We start from the raw sequence: 25,013 nt of genomic DNA, 5'->3' as shown, positions 1-25,013 counted from the left end.
GCTGCGCATGCGCAAAGTGTGGCAGAGCCCGCCCCTCCCTGGCGTTGGCCCCGTCCCCAGACCGTAATTACCGCTTACTGCGCACGACTGAAGCGACTTTGCAGCAGCAGCAGCAGTGCAGCAGCAGCAGCAGTGCAGCAGCAGCAGCAGTGCAGCAGCAGCAGCAGTGCAGCAGCAGCAGCAGTGCAGCAGCAGCAGCAGTGCAGCAGCAGTGCAGCAGCAGCAGCAGTGCAGCAGCAGCAGCAGTGCAGCAGCAGCGGCAGCAGTGCTCTTACTACCCTGGTGGCTCAGCCTCAAAGAATCTGCCTGCAATGCAGGAGCTACAGGAGACACAGGTTCGATCCCTGGGTCAGCAAGATCCCCTGGAGAAGGGCCAACTCTTTGTGACCCCATGGACTGTAGCACGCCAGGCTACTCTGTCCATGGGGATTCTCCAGGCAAGAATCCTGGAGTGGGTTGCCATGTCCTCCAGGGGATCTTCCCAACCCAGGGATCAAACCAAGGTCTCCCACATTTCAGACTGATTCTTCACCATCTGAACTACCAGGGAAGCCCGACATATACACATTACTATATATAAAATACATTACCAGCAGGGACCTAACGTTTAGCAAGGGGAACTATAGTCAATATTTTGTAATAACCTATGAAGGAAAAGAATCTGAAAAAATATATAGATGTATATGTATGTATAACTGAATCACTTTGCTGCACACCTGACACTAATACAACTAAATAAAAAGAAACGAGGAGCTTATAAACACTTCAATTAAAAACAAATACTTCAATTAAAATAAACCCTTCAGTTATGTACTTAATAAACAAATACCTCAATTAAAAACAAACATGGACCTAGGAAGTTTGCTGTCCATTCTCCCACGGACACCTCAGAGGAAGACCAGCTAGTCAATCTGGTGGAATCCTCGAGTTGAATCCTTTGAACTACCTGACATGAGGCAGCAGAGATTAGTCTAGATAATCCACTGCTGCTGGTTGCCAAAGGGCACCTACTGGACAGAAGGGCCAGGATGTTGGTGATGGCCCAGCCTTCCCTTCAGATGCGCCAGGACACAGAGCACTGGGGAGCTGTGGCCTCTGGCAGGGGGCACTGTTGCTGAAGCAGGGGATTGGGGGCAGAATCTCTGTTCTGCCAGCTGCTGTGCTCTGGAGGGAGTGGCTCTCCCATCACCCTCAGCCTAGGAGACCAAAGTGTTACCAGATACACCATCCTGGATCCTGAATATTTCCAGCATCCACTAACTCATGGACTCCATCCTGACTCCCTGATGGTCAACTTCTGACAAGGGGAGCCAGTTTTTAGTAAACTCTCCAAATACAGAGGTTACTCCCTCTCCCTACATATTGGATTCCCAGGTCAATTTTAATCTTGAACTGCCCTGGAAGTAGAACATCTCTTGCTAAAGAAGAGGGTGGGGGTGGGGGAGGAAGCACAACATAATCTGAAGGGGCACACCAAGGAAGATGGCACAGGAAGGGCCAGTTTACCTTCCTCTAAAAAACAGCCTTGGGTCAATCAACACACAGGAGCCCTCTGCTATCTAATGCCTGCTTTCCTCATCAGTCTTGACTTCAATCGCCTTAGACTTTTTAAAAAGTCACCTGTACTCTGGGTGGGTGGGAGTGTCTATGTGTGTATGTGTGTGGGTAAGTTCATAGCCTGAGAGAAAAAATTAAAGGAAAAGAAGGTAAGAGGGACCAGTCTCTTTAAACTGAAGGAAAGGAGCTTCATATAAACCTCCCAGATTCAGCAAAGGCAAGAATCAGTACCATCTGAGAGGTCCAGCACCACTTGCCTCAGGCCTGGGTGGATCCAGGAGCTGAACAGGAAGCTGGGATTTTGCAGAACCAGAGGTCCACCTGCAAATGCATCGTCTAATCCCAATTATTCTGCAATCATGCATGAAGGTTGACAGGTTGCCCTGAGCTTAGGGAGACTAACAAAAATCAGACCTCACATTACCAATTCTAGACAGCCCCTAAATCTTCCTAATCACAGGCATTAGTATCAGAACAGGATCCAGTCACTTTTTTTTTAATGTCACTGTTTGAATTAATGTCTTAAATTCTACCTTCCCTAGGGAAACAAAGACTCTACAATATAAGAGATAATCCCACTAAGCCACTTGGCAGGGAGTCCAGTCTTACACCTTTTCTTTTTTGGGAGGGAGATTCTGAAATACACAACCTTCCCACCTACACTGAATAACGTCCTATTGTTACGTACGGTAATAAGACCTTCAAGGGGTAGGACTTCCCTGGTGGTGGTGCTGCTGCTGCTAAGTCGTTTCCGTCGTGTCCGACTCTGTGCGACCCCATAGACAGCAGCCCACCAGGCTCCATCATCCCTGGAATTCTCCAGGCAAGAATACTGGAGTGGGTTGCCACTTCCTTCTCCAATGCAAGAAAGTGAAAGGTGAAAGTGAAGTCGCTCAGTCGTGTCTGACTCTTTGCGACCCCATGGACTGCAGCCCACCAGGCTCCTCCATCCATGGGATTTTCCAGGCAAGGGTACTGGAGTGGGGTGCCATTGCCTTCTCCGCCCTGGTGGTGCAGTGGATAGAAATCCACCTGTCAGTGCAGGGGACATGGGTTCAATCCCTAGTCCGAGAGGATCCTAGTCCGGGAGGACCCCACATGCCATGGGGCAGTGAAGCCTGTTCGCCACAACTACTGAGCCCATGCTCTAGGGCCTGGGAGCCACAACTAGTGAGCCCACGTGCCTAGAGCCCGTGCTGCACAGCAAGAGAAGCCACCGCAGTGAGAAGCCTGTGCGCTGCAACTAGCGGGCAGCCCCGCTCTCCGCAACCAGAGCCTGAGCACAACAAAGGCCCGGCACATTCAAAAAGAAGCATAAAGATGAATACATCAATCAAACAAAAAATGTTAAAAGATATAGAAAAATAGCAAGACCCAAATATTTTAATTTTACTAACTTAAAAAAAATAATCACAAATATAATGAAACCTAGCTACTCATTCTTAACTCTGAAACCTCTTAGGTCAGTGCTTTCCCTTCGGTAAAATGGAGATTAAAACTTCCTCTCCCGCATCCACGACCTGCCTCACTGAGACACTTTCTGTTGACTGGTATCACTTCCTCAACTCTATGATGGACATGCTTTCCACATTTCTGAAACTGGAATGCACCTCACAATCAATGGATACATTTAATACTGTGTTTATCCCCAAATGCTGTTATTGAATATAATGTTCTAGAATCCAGGGAATTTATTTCCCTTGTGGTCATAAAAATCCATCTCTTTAGGAGGTAAGTTTTTTTTTTTTTCAGTGAAAAGTCCCCGGGCCTTGTTTCTCGTAGCAGGTAAAGCAACACCGGAAATGCATTAGTACACACAATTACACTGGGGCCTCTAACAGAGATCTTGCTGTAACCATCTGTCTGGCAGGGGATTCAGCTGCACTGCCTACATTCCTGTCCCAGCTCCTCAAATGTCTGACTCTACTTCCCTCCTGTAAAACTCCAATTAACCCATAATGGTAACAACAGTAACAGTGATTTCATAGGGCTATTTAGTGAAGCTACATGAAATCATCCATGTAATGTTACCAGCTTGGCAGGATGTCTGCTACATACAGGTGATCAATAATGTTGAGTATTATTTTAAGTTATATATTGATATGAATGACTGTAGCAGCTAGGTAATGATGCACAGCTAGGGGTTAACTTCTTCAGTGTTAGCATGAGTTTAGAGAAAGGCAAGTTTGGATTTTAAAAAACTACGTTCATAAGGCTACAGGAAAAAAAATGGAGGAAGAGTAAGGAGAAAGATTTGGAGAAGAGAATGGGAGAAAGAAGAAAAAAAGTTCACTAGATGTTTACAGAAAGTCGACTTAAGAAGCCACCGAGATTACATTTTGACCCAGAAAGTATACTAGACAAGATGTATGCTAAACTGCTGAGACAAAGAGACTGCAAAAATCCAGTGGCTGCCACAAGATAGGCAATTGTATTCTTCCACACACAGTTCAGGAAATTGGTTCCATGTAGGGTGGCCACCTCATGCGAAGAGTTGACTCATTGGAAAAGACTCTGATGCTGGGAGGGGTTAGGGGCAGGAGGAGAAGGGGATGACAGAGGATGAAATGGCTGGATGGCATCACCGACTCGATGGACGTGAGTCTGAGTGAACTCCGGGAGTTGGTGATGGACAGGGAGGCCTGGTGTGCTGCGATTCATGGGGTCGCAAAGAGTCAGACACGACTGAGTGACTGAACTGAACTGAACTGAACTGAGGGTGGGTGATGGGATGGTGATCCACCGCATGTTGAGTTCCTGTATCTCGTTGGTCTACCATCTCCTGGAGGGCTATTTTTGTGTGAATTAGCAAGTCTGGCTTGCCAGCATCATGTCTGTCCTCCAGGTGTAGGAAAGGGCAGAGAGAGAAATTAGAGAACAATCAACTTTCTGTGTCCAAGTCCTGAACAAAAGTTTGCACACACTACTTCCACTCAGATCCCACGAGCCCCAGGGCCACACCAAGCTGCAAAGGAAGCGGGGATAATAGTCCAGTTCAATCAAAGAAAAAAGAAGAGAGTGTTGCTGGGGAAAAACTATGTCACAGAGAGTATGCGTTTTACTTCAGGGACCTTGAACCAGCAGGACATGAACTCAGAGGACAGGAGACACCATTATATTGTATGCTTCCCTTGACAAAGCATCTCCCTTCTAGGAATCATACACATCTGTTGTCAAATAGTTCAGCTAGTATTATCCCTATTTTATATATACCTCTGAAGGTATATTATGAGTTCAAAATAACCCAACTGATCATCATCAAAAGGTGCACAAATACAAATGCTGGAGAGGGTGTGGAGAAGAGAAAAGCCTCCTACACTGGGGTGACAGCGGCGCAGCAACTACAGAGAACAGGGCGGAGTTTCCTTAAAGACACAGGAACAGAGCTCCCATACGATCCAGCAGCCTCATTCCTGGGCATATGCCTGGGAAGAAGGAAAACTCCAACTGGAAAGGAAAAGTGCACCCCAAAGTTCATAGTAGGACTACTTACAATAGCCAAGATGTGGAAGCAAACTGCCTACTGACAGGTGAATGGATGAAGATGTGGTGTATATTTAATGGAATGCGACTCAGCCATAAAAGAATGAGATATTGCTGTCTGCAGCAACACTGATGGCCCCAGGGATTATCATAGTAAGTGAAGCAAATCAAAGACAAATATCATATGATATCACTTGTATGTGGAATCTAAGACAATGACACTTACAGCTTATTTGTAAATGAATGAACTTATTTACAAAACAGAAAGAATTTCACAGATATAGAAAAACAAACTTAGGGGGGCTTCCCTGGTGGTCCGGTGGCTACAACTTGGCATTCCCAATCCGGGGGGAAACTAGATCTCACATGCCACAGCTAAGACCAGCACAGCTAAATAAATATATAATTAAAAAAAAAAAACTTATGGTTACCAAAGGGAAAGGGGGAGGAGAGAGGGATAAATTAAGAGTTTGGGATTAATATATACACACTACTATACACAAAATAAACAAGCACCCTGTATAGCACAGAGAACTATATTCAGTGTCTTGTAATAACTTAGGATGGACAAGAATCTGAAAAAAAGAACTGAATCACTTTACTGTATACTTGAAACTAATACAACACTGTAAATCAACAGTACTTCAATGAAACAAAATAAACAAACACAAGTAAGTGGCAGAACTGAGATTCAAACTCAGGTCTGTAGTCTTCTAAGTCTACTGAGGCGGGAAATGGTAGATTCGAGCTGGGTGCCTCTTTCCTCCCCACTAAATCACTGGGCAATTCCATCATTTCCTTGTCACTGAAGGAGACCAGGTTTTGCCATCTTACAATATGCCACGTTGGCATGAGGATAATTTTGAACTAAAGGCAATTAAAAAACCCAGCCAATTAGGGAAAAGCTCTTTACCTCCCCCTTTAATTACCTAAATTTACATTGGAAAGAAGGGCTGTACCAGGAAGATACCTGTTACCAGGGATATATTTGTATCCAAAAAACTCATCTGTAGAACAGGCAACCCTAGTTTTCCAAACATCTCCTCTGCCTTCCTGTGAGTGGCTTTCCTCCCCTTTGTATCCTCAAACCCCTATTCCTTTCCAAAATCCTTGTTAATAAACAGGATGTTATTTAAACTTCAATTACCTGATGGCCTTTTGAATCTGCGTATTATAATGGAACACCCATTAAGTACATAATTCTGTTCGTTTTTTCTCCTGTTGATCGGTCTTACATCAATTTAATTATTAGACCAGGCAAAGAACCTAGATGGGAAAAAGGGAAAAATTTTACACCCTGCATCACACCATGGGGGCTTCCCTGATAGCTCAGTTGGTAAAGAATCCACTTGCAATGCAGAAGACCCTGGTTGGATTCCTGGGTCGGGAAGATCCACTGGAGAAGGGATAGGCTACCCACTCCAGTATTTTTGGGCTTCCCTTGTGGTTCAGCTGGTAAAGAATCCTCCTGCAATGTGGGAGACCTGGCTCCGATCCTGGGATTGGGAAGATCCCCTGGAGAAGGGAAAGGCTACTCACGCCAGTATTCTGGCCTGGAGAATTCCATGGAGAGTCGGGCACGACTGAGAAACTTTCACTTTCACTTCACTTCACACCATGGACATGTATGTGTAAAACTATCAACCAAGGAGAGAGGTTTCCTCCATAAATTGTTTTGCTAATATTAAAATTTTATACCTGATTGAATTAAATAACTATGTGTTAGACATTCAATATCTATTATTGTCTATTAAGAAAATCTACTCTTTCCTTGGGAGGGTTGCCTATAATGGTAATATAATCCACTCATTGGGTAATATTCCCTGATCCTCAGCCTGTTTTGCACCTGCAGCGTGCCTTTTGTCAGAGGTGGGTATGCAAAAGCCAGGGGTGGAGGTGGGTGAGAATTAAGTATTTCTTTCTCATGTGAATGGGAGGAGCCCTTTATTCCACCTCCTGAAAACCCCCATTAAAAGCCGCCACTGCCCCGGACAACCACAGAGCAAGTTCTTCAGCAGGGAGCCAGAATGACTGCTAATGCCAAATTTATTGACTACATTGATGAAGCTTTGGAAAAATCAAAAGAAACTGTACTGTCTCACTTGCTTTTCACCTATCAGGGGATTCCTTACCCAGTCACCATGTGCACCTCAGAGACTTTCAAAGCCCTGGACGCCTTTGAAGCCAGAAGCGATGACATAGTTCTAGCATCTTATCCAAAGTGTGGTAACTAACAAAACTTTTCTACAAGGGCACTTTTTCAGAGTGAGTAGATGGGGAAGGTGCAAGGAGAAGGTGGGAGGAGGGCAGGCCATCTCATCTCTACATGAAGCCAGAAACTGGAAAGGTGGGTAGCTATAGTGAATCAGAACAGAGCCTGTGAAATCAGTAACTAGAACTGGTAGATTTAGAAACCCCAGTGTCTGAGGGCTTCCCCGGGGGCCCAGTGGTAAAGAATCCGCCTGTGATGCAGGAGACTTAGGTTCAGTCCCTAGGTTGCAAAGATCCCCTGGAGGAGGGCCTGGCAACCCACTCCAGTATTCTCGCCTTGGAGAATCCCACGGACAAAGGAGCCTGGCGGGCTGCAATCCATGGGGTCACAAAGAGTCAGACACGACTGAAACTACTGAGCATGTGACGCAGTGTCTGAGGGAGGAGGTCTGTGTGAAAAGAACAGGATGGATGATGAGTGCAGAAGGAGCTGTATGGTGGGGCTAGCAAAGAGAAACAAGGCCCGCTTTCCATGGAGTACTCAGGGTAGCCAAGATGTTCATCTTGACTTTTGGCTGAAGACAAGGATGGGCTTGTCTATAAACATCTGTGCCTTCCACGTACTAAGTTATTTTTCAGGATCAAAGACCAATCCTCCTGTTTCTCAAGCCAGCTTTATAGTGGTCCTTCATCAGTGGAGGATAAGATGTTAAGAAACTAAATTACTTTATTTTATACAATCTACTTTTGATTTTTTTTTTTCTTTTTGACCACACCAGGTGGCATGTAGGATCTTAGTTCCCTGACCAGGGATCATACCTGCACCCCCACAGTGGAAGCATGGAGTCTCAACCACTAGACCACAGGAAAGTCCTACTTTTGATCATTTTTAACTGTTATTCCATCTCTGTTTGTTAAAGCCAACTCCATTTCATATTCTCTTTTTTAATTGATGCTGTATTTTTATAAAAATCAAAATCACACATTTCTGTAGAAAATATTCATTAAGGTAAAATACATGATACACAATAAACAACCATTTCTATAGTATAACATTGTTCTGTAAAGAAGATATTCCAGATTTTTTTAAAAAAGCATTGCCTCTTGTTCAAGGAGAAATTTAAGAAACAAGATAATCTGATTTTTATACCAGAGTAAGTAAATGCTCTTTTCCATAAAACTCTGCTTCTTTCCACAGCCCAGGTTATTCTGAATGCAGAAGAAACAGTTGTACACATCAGGGAATTGTTGTAGGTTTTCTTTTCTTTTTTTTTTCTTTTTTTAAGGCTGTAACATAGTTTGCAGGATCTTGGTTCCCAGACCAGCGATCAAACCTGGGCCCCGGGGAGTAGAAGCACAGAGTCCTAATGACTGGACGGCCAGGGAATTCTCTCATTGTAGATTTTAATTTTTATGATATGTATGTTTAAGTAACATGCTTTTATTATATCAAGACTCCTTAATGAGCTTTGATTCTCTGATTTTTCTTATAGGTTCTAACTGGATTCTCCACATCGTTAATGAATTAATGTTTGCTGATTCTAAACAAAAGTATGAATACCCAGAATTCCCAGTTCTTGAATGTGGGGACCCAGAAAAATATCAGGTTGGTACAAAAGAGCCTTGAAACTTAGAGCAAATTATTCTAGAAAGTAAAATTGGGGGATTTTTAGTTTTGAGTTCAGAAAATACAACACTAAATAATTCCTTGTGTGCTTATCATATAATCCCAGCACTTTTCAGGAATTATCTCATTTTACTACAGAATCACCTTATTACTATTACTTATGAACGATTAAATCATTAGTGTTGGTGTGAAGGTAGTAACAGGTCGTCCTACCTGTTATTAATATTATCTATCGCATGTTATTACTCACCTTATCAATGTAACTAACTAGGGCCTGGATGTGAGACAGGATGTTGTTCTCCACGACAGGAAGGACAAGAAAAAGGGGGTGGAAGGATCTGCCTCGAGATTTTGGTGCTTGGACAGAACAGGAGAGAGGAGGACCATCCAGCCCCCCTCCACACTTAGACACACCAGAAACACATGGTGGGAAGGGAAGACTGTATCCAACTGGAAACCACATTCCCAGCAAAACTTACCAGAAGTGCTCACCAACGAAACTCCCAACAGGCAGACAGAACACAGTTCCTAAAAATAAAGTCACTTAGGGCGTTCAGAAAATTTCTGGAAAGAGATGGAGACACTTGCCAGGATGACAAATACAAACTTAAAAGTTGGATCCCAGTTGGAAGGAAACTTATTTCCATGGACGGGGCCGAAGTAACAGACAAATATATTGTAAATGAGGTGTTCAGGGATTTGGGTTTTGAAGTCTTTTGATGTCTATAATTTATCAGAAATGTTTATTTTTCTCTTAGAGCATTTTTAAAAGCACTTTTTGCATTATAATTGTCCCTTGTGGCTCAGCTGGTAAAGAATCTCCTGCAATGTAGTAGACGTGGGTTCGATCCCTGGGTTGGGAAGATCCCCTGGAGAAGGGAAAGGTTACCCACTCGAGTATTCTGGCCTGGAGAACTTCATAGACTGTAGTCCATGGAAGAGTTGGACACGACTGAGTGACTTTCACTTTCATATTTCATATACAAAGATCGTTTTCTATGCAGTGTGCCTTTTATTTTAAAATGGAAATGTGTGAGAGGATAAGCTTCATTTAATGGTTATTCACTTTATACAGAAAATTTTTCTAAAATATATACATTTTTTTTCTTGAGATGTATCTGTATTTCGACTTTACACTGCTTACAGTTGGCTATATCATGCATTTTCGTGAACATATAATTATACATTTACCTAGTTTTGTTACAATTAACCTCCATTTTCCCGCTGGATATTTTTCTAACCCTTTTAAGGAACTTTACCATTTCTCACATGTCTTAAAGAGATTTTTGGCCATGCAGTTTGGTGGGAATGGCACTCTGTCACTTAATCTGAAAATTGCCATCTGTGTGATTTTGCACAAAGGACTTAAAACCTCAAAGTCTCTTGTTAATCCTTAAAATGGGGGTTACAATATCTCCCTGAGAGGATTATTGTGAATGAATGTAAAAGTACTTCCAAAACTGGCATCAAGAACAATGACTACTGATCATCACTTGGGCCCGTAGCATTGATTTTAAAAAATGTTAAGTCAGTTTTTGCTCCCTTGCTTGAGTTGGGGTCTCTAGTTAATTTTTCACAGAACCATTGGCTATCAACGTCTAAATATAATTTCATTGCTTGAAATGATGACCAGCATGGAAAAAAACACTGAAAGCATTAGCCCACCACAGAACATACACTAAAGGTCTGATTTTGAGATAAAAGCCTTAACCCTATCCGATTAAACAGAGCTTCGTTTTGTAAATTATCAGTAGAAGTAGATTACAAAGACAAAAAGAATCAATCATAGAGTCCTTATATTGACAAGAATTTCTCTCATAAGATATTTCTCAGATATTTAAGTGATTCTGCACTTTCAGGCTCTGTTAGGATATTTGACTGCATGGAGTTTTGCTGGTTTAAGAAAAAAAAGATCTAGATGTTAAAAATGAATTTGGAGGAGCTATAGAAAGACTTGAACATTTCTGTTAATGACTTTGAATGTAGAAAAGATCCACATTAAGTGAAAGAGTGGATTGCAGATTTTGAGCTGTCTTGAAGAAAATGATTTGGGGATGGCTGTGGGAAAAGGAAAATTTTTCTAAAAAAAAAAAAAAGACCAAAAAAAAAAAAAAAAGATTGGTCAATGGAAAGCAGGACAGAAGAAGGAAGTTCGAAAGGAAGTTTTCAATTGCGTATTTCCTTGTGATTCTCCATTCCTCATCCCCCACCAAGAAAACAGAAATAAAGAAAATCTAGAGAAGGATGTGGAAGAGGAATAACAGTAGAGACTGAGACTACTCTTCAGGTACTAAACCTAGGAGTGATTCACCACACACACACACACACACACACACACACACACACACCACACACACACACACACACACACAACACACACACACACAACACACACACACATACACAACACACACACACAACACACACACAACACATACACACACACACACACCACACACAACACACACATACACAACACACACACACACAACACACACATACACAACACACACACACACACCACACACACAACACATACACACACACACACACCACACACACACACACACCACACACACACAACACATACACACACACACCACACACACACACACACACCACACACACACACCACACACAACACATACACAACACACACACAACACATACACACACACACCACACACACACACACACACCACACACAACACATACACAACACACACACAACACATACACAACACACACACAACACATACACACACACCACACACACACACACACCACACACACACACCACACACACACACACACACACCACACACAACACATACACAACACACACACACACACACCACACACAACACATACACAACACACACACACACACACACCACACACACACACACACACACACACACCACATAAGATTTAACATTATTGTTTATATTTTCAAGAGAATGAAACAGTTTCCATCACCAAGGATTTTGGCAACTCATCTCCATTATGACCAATTACCTGGATCCATCTTCCAGAACAGAGCCAAGGTGAGTCCCCCTCTACGTATTTCAATGTGGAGTTCTTCCTGTATAGATATTGGCTTGCTGAGGTACAGGATGAGTTTGCTACTCGTCACAGAATTTTAATGAAGAAAGTGTGCAGTTTGGTGTTTCCTTTGTTGTTTTTTCTTCAGCTATATTGGCTATAGTTGCATTCAAATGAAACGTATTTTCAGCCGGGATATAAAACATATGCATAAAGTAGCCCACCAGGCTCCACTGTCCATGGGATTTTCCAGGCAGGAATATTGGAGTGGGTTGCTATTTCCTTCTGCAGGGGATCTTCCCAACCCAGGGATCGAACCCAGGTCTTCTGTATTGCAGACGGATCCTTTACCAAAGGAGCCACCGGGGAAGCCCCTAACCCCGTTAGGTATTTGAATTCCACCAAGTGGCTGTCTGGACTACTCACATCTCCCATTACAAGGGACTGCTCTGTCCCCTCTGCCAGGTGTGGATGGCTCTGTAATACAGTGTTTCTTTATACTGAGAATCTCCCAAATTGGAAATACCGCTTTAATCCATAATTTTCCCAGTTTAATGCAGTTCAGTAGAATCACAAACCTCAGTAGGATTCTTTTTTCCCCCTTGATTATTCCATAAGACACAGAGCTAAAGTAATGTATAAAGCATTTGGATTTGGAGCAAGCAGCCTTTTGAACAAAGCTTTACTTTCACAAGAAGGCAGGGCAAAAGATGAATGACAGTTAAGGTAAGAAGTTGATACTGAAGTTTTATCCATACACTCCAGCCTGCTGGCCTTCACCATGCTAACTTATGTCTTTGCAAAATTATAAATTGCTATGAGCCAGAGAGGTTCCTGAGTGGTAATCAGAGCCCCAAATATAAGACCCTCAAGTGACAAGAATCTGCTGTATTTGGATTAGGGGCAGAGTTTTAGGTCTCAACAAAGACATAGACTGGCACATTCATCTCTATTCAGTGGTACCCTACTACTGTCAGTTCACGACTTTAGATTGAGGAGGTGTTCTGGAATCCAGACTCCCTCTCACTTTCAAGCCATCTACAAATTTGATAAATAGAGCTTCTATATCTTAACCTGAAATCCTCATTAAAATGTTGATGACGGTCTAGTTGGGACAGTTTTATTAAAAATCTCTGGGCAGTTTTACGTTACTTTTTCAGCCTCCTTTGCATCAGTTTTATGTGCTTAAATGTTTCTGCTGCCGGCATGCCTTCTTCCATTTGCAGAGGAAGTCATAAGCAACAAATCTACTAATTTAAGAACTCTGTCCAAGAAAAAACTGCCATTAGAAATGACTTTTTCTTAGAGAACCTGTGTTGCCCACTGGTGGTTATTACTTGCTCTTTTCTGTGGCCACAAGTCATCTATTTAGTCAATTCCAAAAACATCTCCAAAATGGAGGTCATTTTGTACTTTGCAAGCGGCACACTTTCCTCTTTCCAAAAGGGAAATGCTACCTGCCTGTTTCCGGTTCTCCGAACCTCTTGTATGCTGTCTCCAATTCTGCCAAGGTCACTAACAGTGCTCAGTAATAATGTATTCCACAACATTCTCAGTTCTTTAAAGGGAAATCTGGCCAGAGGGCCCAAACCCACTTGGGGTGGCCAAGTGTTCTGCAATTTAGGGGGTTTTCTTGGGTTTCAGTTTGCTCTTTACAACATTTATTTCACACTTTTCATTCAGAAAAATGAATTTGTGCCTCATCAGAGAAGGCGGACATAACACTGAAACTCAGAGGTTCTGTTTCCTCACATCACCCATCACACCTCCAACCTGCCCTTCTTTGATCTTCTCCCATGAAACTCTAAACATTATTTTTGTTGTCCTTAACATTATTGTTATTTTTACTTTTGGGGTGGTTTAACTTTTCAGACCATGCTCTTGTGAGCCTGCTCTTCATTCCTTTTTACATGGTCTACATGTGACATTTTACTGTCTCAGTTTGTTAGCAAAAATTCAATGTTACAATGTCAATCTTCTTTTTCTTCTTTCTTTCCCCCTTTTTCCCAGGCTTCCTTATCTGCCAGCTCCTGTTCCTCAACTTCTTTCTTTCTTTCTACCTCAACAAAATCAGGAAGTATACAATAGGACACAATGCTCACACTTTCAGTTTTCCAAAGTTCAACGCCTAAACCTAGATAACTTAATTTTCTCTCTCCAGATATTGGTGCTATTTCGAAACCCTAAAGACACAGCAGTGTCTTTTTTCCATTTCCACAATGATGTTCCTGATATCCCAAGCTATGGGTCTTGGGATGACTTCTTCAGACAGTTCATGAAAGGACAAGGTATGGCTGTTGGTAAAAGAATCCTTCTGACTTCAACAGATGATCACAGAAATACAAAAATTCAAATGTGTTTTAGGATAAACAAAGAAACAACAAGGACCCTACTGTATAGAACAGGGAACTACAGTCAATATATTGCAACAGGCTACAACAAAAAAGAATATGAAAAAGACTACATATACAACTGAATTACTATACTGCACACCAGAAACTAACACAACATTGTAAATCGACTATACTTCAATTTAAAAAATTAATAACTTTAAAAAAGAAAGAAAAAATAAATTAAGGCAGATCCAGGAACCACAATGTTACTTTTAAATAAAGCTTTCTGGGCATCAAACAGTACATTACTTTTTTAAAAAATAATTTGGACAATTCAATTTGTTGAGGATGAATGTTAAATAGCCATAGAACAGACATGGGACAAAAAGGCCTGAAATAGACATGTACAAAAAGCATTTCAGATTCACTTCCCACAAGTCTCTGTATAGCACAATGATAAAAGCCAAAAAAGAAGAAAACCAAGACAATGAGCTGCCACACCTACGATACTTGTTTGCCAGAAAGCAAGTAAGGTTTTGTTAGGTCATGTTGAAGGTTTTACCTCTGGTTACTGATAACCATAATTTCATAAGTGCCTACAAATGCTCCGGCTACCAAACTAGGTATTATATACACATATCTCATTTAAGACCACACCAACTATGAATAAGGCAGTATTAACTATAAAAAATTTAAATCACTTACCAACGGTCTCCGTTACTTGTATGTGGCAGCAACTCTACTTCCGTGGGTATAGTGGCCAGAGGTGAATAAATGTCTCTTTTTAGTAGTGAGTGGCTCTATTGAGTGCTTACAGTATAGTGCAAGGAAGAATTAATGCCAGGTGACCTTAGTGAAGTGAAGTCGCTCAGCTGTGTCCGACTCTTTGCAACCCCATGGACGGTAGCCTACCAGGCTCCTCTGTCCATGGGATTTTCCAGGCAAGAATACTGGAGTGGGCTGCCATTTCCTTCTCCAGGGGATCTTCCCAACCCAGGGATTGAACCCAGATCTCCTGCATTGCAGACAGATGTTTTATTGTCTGAGCCACTAGGGAGTTGCTACCAAGTCCCTCTAAAAGGACCACATTTAAAGGGGATCAGCACAGCAATGCAACACTGCTGCTAAGTCGCTTCAGTCGTGTCCAACTCTGTGCGACCCCTAGACGGCAGCCCACCAGGCTCCCCCGCCCCTGGGATTCTCCAGGCAAGAACACTGGAGTGGGTTGCCATTTCCTTCTCCAATGCATGAAAGTGAAAAGTGAAAGTGAAGTCACTCAGTCGTGTCCAACCCTCAGCGACCCCATGGACTGCAGCCTTCCAGGCTCCTCCATCCATGGGATTTTCGAGGCAAGAGTACTGGAGTGGGGTGCCATTGCCTTCTCCGAATGCAACACTATCCCGTATGAATAGACACTGGGTACAGTACTGAGTCCTTAGCAAAGATTAAGTCTTGGGATTGGGGTGTAGGAGAGAAAAAGAAAGTGTACAGAAGGTGCTTATGAAGCACGGATAGGAAAGATTTGGCTTGTTTAGTAACTACTCACTAAGACCAGATGGAGGCAGTTAAGGCAAATCTAAAACATTATACTCCATTGATACAACACAAGAGAACATTCAGTGGTGGAGAAACTCATCATCATTGGGACAATCTAGTTTAGGGAATCTTTGTTGCTGATCCTTTTAGTCTAATCGTTTGATTAACAATGATAAGAAGTGGCACTGATATTAATAACTTGGATGGATTTTCTGCCTTGTAAACTTGTTAAGGTCAACTTACAGAGAGAGGCAGCTGAATGTACTGAAAACGTACAGGATGCAGAATGAGAAGGCCTGGCTTGGGCTTCATCACTTATTATTATGTGTTAGTAATTAACACTAGATAGAGTAAACTAGCTACCATTTATTGAGCACTTACCACATGCCAGGCATGCTGGCGTGCTGCTCCTAACACACAGTATTTTAATTTTCATAATAACCAAATAAGGATAATACTATTACTATCACCATGTTACAAAGAAGAAAATAGAGGCAGAGAAAGACTCTAAACTTTGATTTCCTTAGTTGTAAAGAGAAAATAAGAATACCTGACCTATGAGAGGTAACACAGTATTGTATTTTGTTTGGTTGCAATAGCTCTGGGGTCAAATTAACATTAAAAGATGTCAATAACACATAACTTCTTGTGCAGACTTAAAATGGTTACTTAGCTCTTCTGGGTTTCTAATTCTCCAACAATAAAATGGGTATAAAATTGTACCTGTCATACTGGATTGCTTTAAAAAGCAATGAAAGATGAAATGTATGCATATCAATAAAACATTTAGAAAAGCAGAAAACCCCACCACAGTGGCATAAACAGATCAGGTTTTATTTTCTTCATTTAACTAAGAAATCTGGAGATAGCAACTGACCCAGTAGACCAGTAAGGTTGGGTCAGCAGCTCTGAGGTTCCCTGGGCCCCTCTGTCATGCTTTTTGTAACATTCTCTCGAGTTGTCCACTGTCCCTCTGAGCATCACCTTCAGATCACGAAGAAGGGTCACCGTGACAGGAATAATTGTTCTAGAAACCTTCCAGCAGACTCCTGATTGCTGGCTAGGACTACTTCATGTGACCAGAGTCCAAAGGGAGGCAAAAAGTGAGAAACAGAACCCTCTGACTAGCTCACACCCAACTAATCAGGGTTTGGTTTACAACAAAGAAGGGAGTGTACTATATTTGGGGCAGGAAATTTACAGTATTTTGTACAACAAAACATGTAGAAACTGCCTGGCTCAAATCATGATAATAATTATGACAATATTGTTATTACTAATAATGTTAATATTGGCTAATATTTGAGTGGGTATTATTAATCAGGCACTGTTTTAAGCATTTGACATGTGTTAATTCACTTAAAATTCACAACAACCCCATTTTACAGATGAGGAAACTAAGGTACAAAGAAGTTTAGGGAGTTTCTCAAAGGCACACAGCTGTCTAGATCTGCACTGTCCAATATGGTAGCCCCTAGCCACATGTGGAAACTGAGCATTTGAAATGTGACTAGTGCAAGTGAAGAGCTAAATTTTAAATTTTATTTTAATTTAAATTTATATTTTAAGACAGTCAATTCAGTTGCTGGAAACTTTTAAGTAAGTTTGGTATGAGTGTGTGAATCTGTTTTTTCAACTGTAAGTTTCATGAAGTCTAAATACCCATCAAGTATTTTTGGCAAAAAAACTTAATCAAATTGATGTTCTTTATAAGTGTAAAATACCCACAAGCTTTTGTAGCCTTAGAATTAAAAAAAAATAAGGGCAATGTTTCACTAATAATTATTTAAGCTGATTACATGCTGAAATGATAACATTTTGGGATCTGTGGGTTAAATAGATTAAACTATTCAAATTAATTTCACCTGCTTCTTTTTACTTTTTTTAACATGGCTACTAGAAAACTTAAAGTTACAGATGTGGCTTGCATGACATTTCTATTGGACAATGCTAGTCTAGATAACATGTCTCATCATTTCTTTCTGACATTATATCTGTTGGTTTTCACGTATCATTCACTATTTCTGAATTACTTCATTCATCTAAATGTTCATGAAAATTTGTAGTTCTTGTGAAACCATTTTTACAACTTGCTTAGTTGTGCTACTGTTCCTGAAAATAAGAAAATGAGAAAATCTGACATCAGGACTGATTTATGTCAGTTCTTTTGGAGCAGGGATTTGTAATCTTATAGTCTTGTTTGATAATACACACATACATATAGTTTATATTTTAGGGCACACATTAACCATTTTATCCTCATTCTATCATTTTAACCTCAATTATTTAAAATTTCTTAAGAAGTTATTTTTTTCCCTGTATTTTTAGTTTCCTGGGGAAGCTATTTTGATTTTGCAATTAATTGGAACAAACATCTTGATGATGAAAATGTTATGTTCATATTATATGAAGACCTGAGAGAGGTGAGATTATGATTATTGGTATTCTTTAGCAATATTTACTATAAATGACAACATAGAACATTTATTCATAATGTCTGCATGAACAAATATTATACTCAATTTTTAAAAATATTCCATATATGTGGTACGGTGCTAGGGGCAAAAAACAAACAATGCATATGTGTTTAGATTGTTTATTTAATAGAAATAAAATAATTCTTAGGAACTTACTACCAACAGTGACTGCTTTTTTCCCCTCTTTGATAGAGTCCAAATTAGGAATGGCAGAAACAATAGGTCTCTATTGAGGTTTAACTGAATATGCTTTTAGCTTTGAATTAATTTTTCCATATAATGTTATTTTTAAAAACTGCTTCTTCACAAATATTTAGTGAGTTCAGCATTGTTTTAGGCCTTTGTAATTTATCAGTGAACAGACTAAAGTTCACTTTATGGGAGAAGCTTACATTCTAGCTGGAGAAAGTGGGGAGACAGAATGATAAACAATAAATACAATAAAAATTTTAAATGTATATAATATGTGAGAATGAAGAAACAGCACAGCTGATTAAGGAAAACTAGAAATCCCCAAGGGTGGGGGTGTTGGGACACTGGACAAATCTCAGCATGAAATAGGATGGACAGTGGAAAGAAACCTCATGGAAGGCATGTGACATGAACCAAGATCGGAGGCAGATGAGGGAGTGAGCCAAGTAGGTAACCACAGTAAGAGCTTTCCAGGCAGAGCAGACTGGAGCAAAGGCCCTGAGGTAGGAGTGCTCCTGGAAGGATTATGGAAAGGAGCAGATGAGGTTGGCTGTAGGGACGGACCAGAAGGGACTAACCGATGAGGACAGGCGTAAGGGGGTGGGCTGGAGGGGGAGGGATGGAGTGGCAGATCACCGAAATACTTTGCTTTCACTCCGAGTGAAATGGGGAGTCACTGTAAGATTTCGAGCAGAAGAGTGGTAGGAACTGACGTGTTTTTAACAGGATCATTGTGTCTGGTGTGTGAGAATATTTTAGAGAGAAGGAAAGAGAATCCAGGGAAACCCATGAGGAGGTTAGTGCTCTAGTCTAGGCAATAGAAGGAAGAATGGTGGCTCAGACCTGAAAGGGCCATGGAGGGGAAGAGCAGTGGTTGAATTCTGAACTTATGTTGATGGAAAAGCCAACAGGATTTGCTGCTGGACTGAATGAGGGAAAGAGTAGTGAGAACAAAACAGAAGTCGAATGAGACCCCAGTATTATTGGTCCAACCAACTGGGAGGATTGAGCTGTCACCATGGGAGTAGGAGAAGCAGGATTGTGGGGAAGACCAGGGATCTGGTTTTAAACATCAGAAGGCTAAGATGTTTATCAGTCATCCAAATGGAGAGGCCAAGTAGGCAGTTGGGTATTGAAGTCTCAAATGCAGAAAGAGTTCTGAACTACCGATGTAAATCTGGCCCACAAACGACATTTAAAGTCATGAGATTACATATCTAATATGTAAGCACATGGACAGAGAAGTTGACCAAGAACTGAGGCTTGCAGCCCTCCAACATGAAAAGTTTGAATAAAAAGGGAGGAATCAGCAAAGGCGACTAAGGAGTAGCTAATGACATAGGAGGGAAACCAGAGTCCCGGAGCTCCAGGGAAGAAAGCATGCTAAAGGAGAAGAGACTCAAATGCTCTCTAACTGAATTGAGTCTTTAACACTAGTTTCTCCTGACATTCTTATAAAACAAAAAAGTGTAATTGAATTCATCCCTTCTGTTTATGGTATGTATATATATAACATGAAAGAACATATTAATGTAGTCTTTTCCCCTTCTCCTCTAGAATGTTCCTAAAAAAACTTGTGATTCATGGATGTTAGTGTTGTCCCAAATGTTAATCATTCTTTCTTGCAGTTGGTAGGAGGTTGCCTGTTCAATTTGATTTGGGGACTGCTGTAGTAGATAGCCTGCTCCTTTGGGAAATTCAGATTGCATGCTAGCATATTAAAGATTACAGATTCTACAAACAAACAGACAAAACCTTACTTTACTAATCCAAAGCTTCCACATTTATTTGACTGCGACCCTTAACCCTCCTTCCCCCAATGAAACAGCTATCAGCACCCTGAAATATATTAATGTTTTATAGAATACAGTTTAAGAAACTGTTCTGGAAGATTTCTAAATCTCCATTGGTCAATGATACTGTTGAGAAGGTTGATGATACTTACAAAGGTATTAAATGATATATTCCAAGACTCATTCTAGCTTTTATGATTCTAAAAATGAGCCTTTCTTGATAGAATTAAATATTAGCTACAAACAGTATTTAGAAGAAAAGAGAATTTGAATGAGCACATACAAATGTATTAATTTCCTCAGCTGGTTTATACTGGTGCTTTTTAACAAAATGAATGTCATCTTAGATAAAATTCTACCCTATTAATGAATGCTTACTGTCACTCTATAACCTGAACAGTTCAATCAGTCGTAAATTGAAACTACAAAGTAAAATCAGTACAGAGTATCGTAAAGGGAAATTTCAAATATTTATACTGAAGTATCAAAGTAAGTTTGAAGAGATAGAAAGGGACAGCTGAATTAGAGAATTAGGCTTAAAATACATTCTGAGAAGCCTGTCTTTGCTTGGGGCACAATTCCCATAGAAAGAAGTCTATCCTCTAAAATTTTGTTTTCAGAATCTGGCCACTGGAATAAAAAGAATTGCTGAGTTCTTCGGATTCTCTCCATCTGGGGAGCAGATTCAAACTATTTCGGCACAAAGTACCTTCCACGCCATGCGAGCAAAATCCCAGGAAACACACGGTGCTGTGGGCCCGTTCCTGTTCCGCAAAGGTAAAGCTGCCTTGATTTCTGAGCCATCCATCAGTCTGCACATAACAGGCAATTCAAACAACTTTATGCTGAAGAAGACAGGATTTTCTTTGTCTCTTCCTCAACAAGAAGTCTGACATAGATCAGAGCTGGAACTGGTAACTCCACGCTATCTTTTAGAGTACTAAGCTCCTCCCACCTTTCTCTTGCCACCTGCTGATAAAAGGAGAGCAGCTCAGTTCAGTTCAGTCGCTCAGTCGTGTCCGGCTCTTTGCGACCCCATGAATCGCAGCACGCCAGGCCTCCCTGTTCAGCTAGAGCTCCTGAATTACAATAAAGTTAAAGCGTTATTTTATTAAAATAAAAATGGAGTGGCAAGAGAATCACATGCATTTGCTGAGTGAGCCCCCTCTACAGAACTTTGTGGGAAGCCTCATTCAGTGGCTTACATCTCATTGGTCACTTCTCACGGTGCTGTTGGCTGGAAAATGTAATTTTTTTTAAAGGTGGGTGTGTTATTACTCAATTAAAATCAAAGTTTTATTAATAAAGGAGAAGGAGAAAATGGGTGTTGGATAGGCAACCAGTTGTCTCTGGCACTGATGATTTTACTAAATTTCATTAAAGTATTCTAATTTCTTATGCAAATTTATGATAATATAGCCCAAGGATAGTCAGTTTTCTTTTTTATTGCATATATAATTAAAGTATAATGTGATTTAGAGGCAGCACATATAACAACTATCACTTATTAGGCATGAATCATGTGGTAGGCCCTTTGCTGGGCTTAAATTTTATAGCAAAAATATATTAAATCCTTAATTTTATAATATGGGCACCAAGACTCAGAGATATTAACTGATCCTTTGTCACAAAGCTAATTGGGCTTCCTAGGTGCACTAGTGGTGAAGAACCCAACTGCCAATGCAGGAGACTAAGAGATTCAGATTCGATCCCCAGGTCAGGAAGATCCCCTGGAAGAGGGCATGGCAACCCACTCCAGTATTCTTGCCTGGAGAATCCCATGGACAGAGGAGCCTGGTGGGCTACAGTCAATAGGGTTGCACAGATTCAGATACGATTGAAGCAACTTACCATGCAGGCACAAAGCTAATTAATGAAACAGGATACAAATGTAGGTCTACTTGATTCTACTATACTTTGTCAAATGAAGACTCATTTAAAAAAATCCACTGTGAATACAACATTGTATATAAATCTGGCTTTGGTTTGCCTTCTGACTTTAACTCTGATTTTTATGCCTTATTTTATTAGCTTTAAGAACAGGGTAAAAATAAAACCTTTCTTTGTATATTGTTAATCAAATACTCTTCAGAATAGAAAAAATTCTAACAGTAGTGATTTTAAAATATTACACTATTCCATGTAGAAAATTCAGAAAGTACAGAAAGATATGAAAAAGTACTAAAAATTATCCACATTTTTCCCACCAGAGGCAGGTTTGACTTTTTGACACATTTCTTCCAGCCTTATTCTGTGATGTTTCATATAGTTGATGACATTTGTAAAGAGTTTTGTTTTTTTATTCCCTTCATATATGTAAACATTTCCTCACATCATTAAAACTGCTTTATAAATATACATTTCATTGGCTATGCAACAAGGAGCTTAACAACTTCAACCCAAATCATCAAAAGAGTCTAAGGAAAAGAGTAACTTCTTTACTTTTAAAATCACATAAGAAAAATATATCTCAATCTCAGGCAAAATAATAATTTTTGCAAAATTTTCAGCACTTGGAGACTTAACCAAAAGCTGCTATAAAAAAATATTAATTTATCTTTTCAATGGGTATTTAAAGTATTAAAAGACTTTAGAAAGAAAAAAATGATTCTAAAAAAGTGGTATTTTGGTCCCAGGTGTTGGAAGAGGGGTGGGGATAGGAGGTCACTGAGGTCAAGGGCCCCCTTAGTGACACTGAAAAAGTACATCACCTACCACAGCACACCACACCAACGGGGACGCCCAAGTGGATCTTGCTAACTTTACAAGAAAAATTACACTAGTTTTTTAAGACTGTGTAATTTTTTTTCATGTGTCCATTTCACATTTCAAAGCGAAACTCTGCACGGAGAAATGGTAAAATCAGATGAAATATTCTAACAGGTGTCTAAGTCTACTATTTTTTGTGTGTGTGTTGTAGGTGAAGTTGGTGATTGGAAAAACCTGTTCAGTGAAACTCAGAACCAGGAAATGGACGAAAAATTCAAAGAGTGCTTAGCTGGCACTGCCCTGGGAACAAAGTTGAAGTATAACTCATACTGCCAGCCTTGATTCTGGTCAATTCAGCTTATTTTCCTTAATAATAACTGAATTTAAATATCAATAATTACATAATAATCAATCAATAATGATAATTAAAAACATTTTAGATATAAACAATGTTTAATAATGAAAACAAATGAAAATTTTGAGCACAAACATAAGTTTGTTCACTTTTTACAGAAAGATAAGTTTAGCCATCCAAAAGGGATGCTGTATTTAGTGATGTATCCTGGAGTTTTAACTTCTTTCATGCTCTGGGTTCACACAAGACCATAGGCCAATACTATCAGAGATATACCTAAATCTGTTTGTGCATAGATGAGACAGGCCTTTCTGTCTGATCACAGGAAGGCCTGTGATCACGATCACAATGTTTTGCCCTCTCACAAAAATCCCTCTCTTCCTCACTATGGATCAGAGCCCTTGTGATCTGATCCTTTCTGAACTTACTGCTGTGGGAAATTTAATTCCAATTCTCCCTGAAGTAAAATGAATAAATCCTATTCTAATTTGATTCAAGAGAAAAACATTGCTCATGTATTCTGTGTGTGTCATTTAAGAAAGCTCTATGGAGGCCCACTCTCAAGGGACTTCATATTTCTACTTAATACAAGCTTTACTTTAAAGCTAAATATTAGAGGTTGTGTTACTCTGGCATGAAGGCTTTCCTACCAGAGAGCCTCAAGTAAGCATGTGGAATCTACAAGAGAAAGCAGAAAGTGTTCTGGGGAAAAAAAAAAAAAAACCTTTCAACAATCTCCTTAATAGTTACACTATAGCTAGTTTCACTGTAAAGCTAAGTTCTACACAGTTAAGAATAGAATGAGTCATCAAAAAGTTAAATAAAATTGCTTTGAGAAAGATTACAGGACTACTATTTCTAGCAGTATGGTAGATTAAGTAAACTGAAGACTCTTCCCTCAAAACACCAAGAAAGGCTACATAAAAATTCCTTCAGGGGCACTGGTCAGCTTCCAATAAAGTGAGTGGACTTAACAGAGACCAAAACGAAAGAGAGAACTGAGAACTAGAGTGAATAAGAATCAGAGATGACCTTGAGATGTCAATCAGGAATCTGCAGGAACAGAGACTTGGGTTTTTAATGCCCAAGCCCATATGATTGGAGCAGGAATAGACAAATAAACCAAACAAAATAAAACAAACAGAATAAAATACAGTGGCCAAACTGACCCATGAATGTAAAGAAAGTTCAAATACGACAGAGGTGGCATTGCATATCATAGGAACAGACTAAACTCTTCAACATTTGATGCTAAGACAACTGCTTATGATAGAGAAGAAATAAAATCAGACCTCTACTGCACATCACTCAAAAAAATTAATTCCATACAAATTAAAAGGCTGTATGTCAAAAGATGATTTAAAGGCTACGTTTTTAGAAGCAAATACAAGTTAATATTTTTATGACCACAGAGTAGGATTTATTAAGCAAGAAACAAAAAAACACAAAAAGGAAACAATTTATATTTTGGGCAACATTAAGATTTAAAATGTAAAACAGCATCATTAAGAAAGTAAAACCAAATGAAATAGGGTGTCAGAATTAAAATTCCACACTGTTGTGGAGCCACCCTCCCTTGGCCCCCCAAAAAGGAACAAAGATCAGGTCACTTACTGCTGGGTTACTGCTACTGCTGACACCAGAGATGGCCTCTGCCCTTTGAGAGCTGACAGGGGAGCATGCGTCCAGCTTCTG

At 40.3% G+C, this 25,013-nt stretch overlaps 1 protein-coding gene across 1 annotated transcript; it reads left to right on the top strand.

Moving 5' to 3' along the window:
• The first annotated feature begins 7,067 nt into the window (after positions 1-7,067).
• On the top strand, positions 7,068-23,305 carry SULT6B1 (sulfotransferase family 6B member 1). Its single transcript, XM_052648235.1, has 7 exons — positions 7,068-7,266; positions 8,745-8,857; positions 11,836-11,925; positions 14,085-14,211; positions 18,121-18,215; positions 20,875-21,031; positions 23,175-23,305. Exons 1-7 carry the CDS (start codon positions 7,068-7,070, stop codon positions 23,303-23,305), a joined length of 912 nt encoding a protein of 303 aa, XP_052504195.1.
• Positions 23,306-25,013: the final 1,708 nt, after the last annotated feature.

This window comes from Budorcas taxicolor, chromosome 11 (genome assembly GCF_023091745.1).
Source record: "Budorcas taxicolor isolate Tak-1 chromosome 11, Takin1.1, whole genome shotgun sequence".
In the NCBI taxonomy this organism is placed as follows: Eukaryota; Metazoa; Chordata; class Mammalia; order Artiodactyla; family Bovidae; genus Budorcas; species Budorcas taxicolor.
Note: the sequence above shows the minus strand (reverse complement) of the source record. Positions and strands in the feature narration are given on the sequence as shown.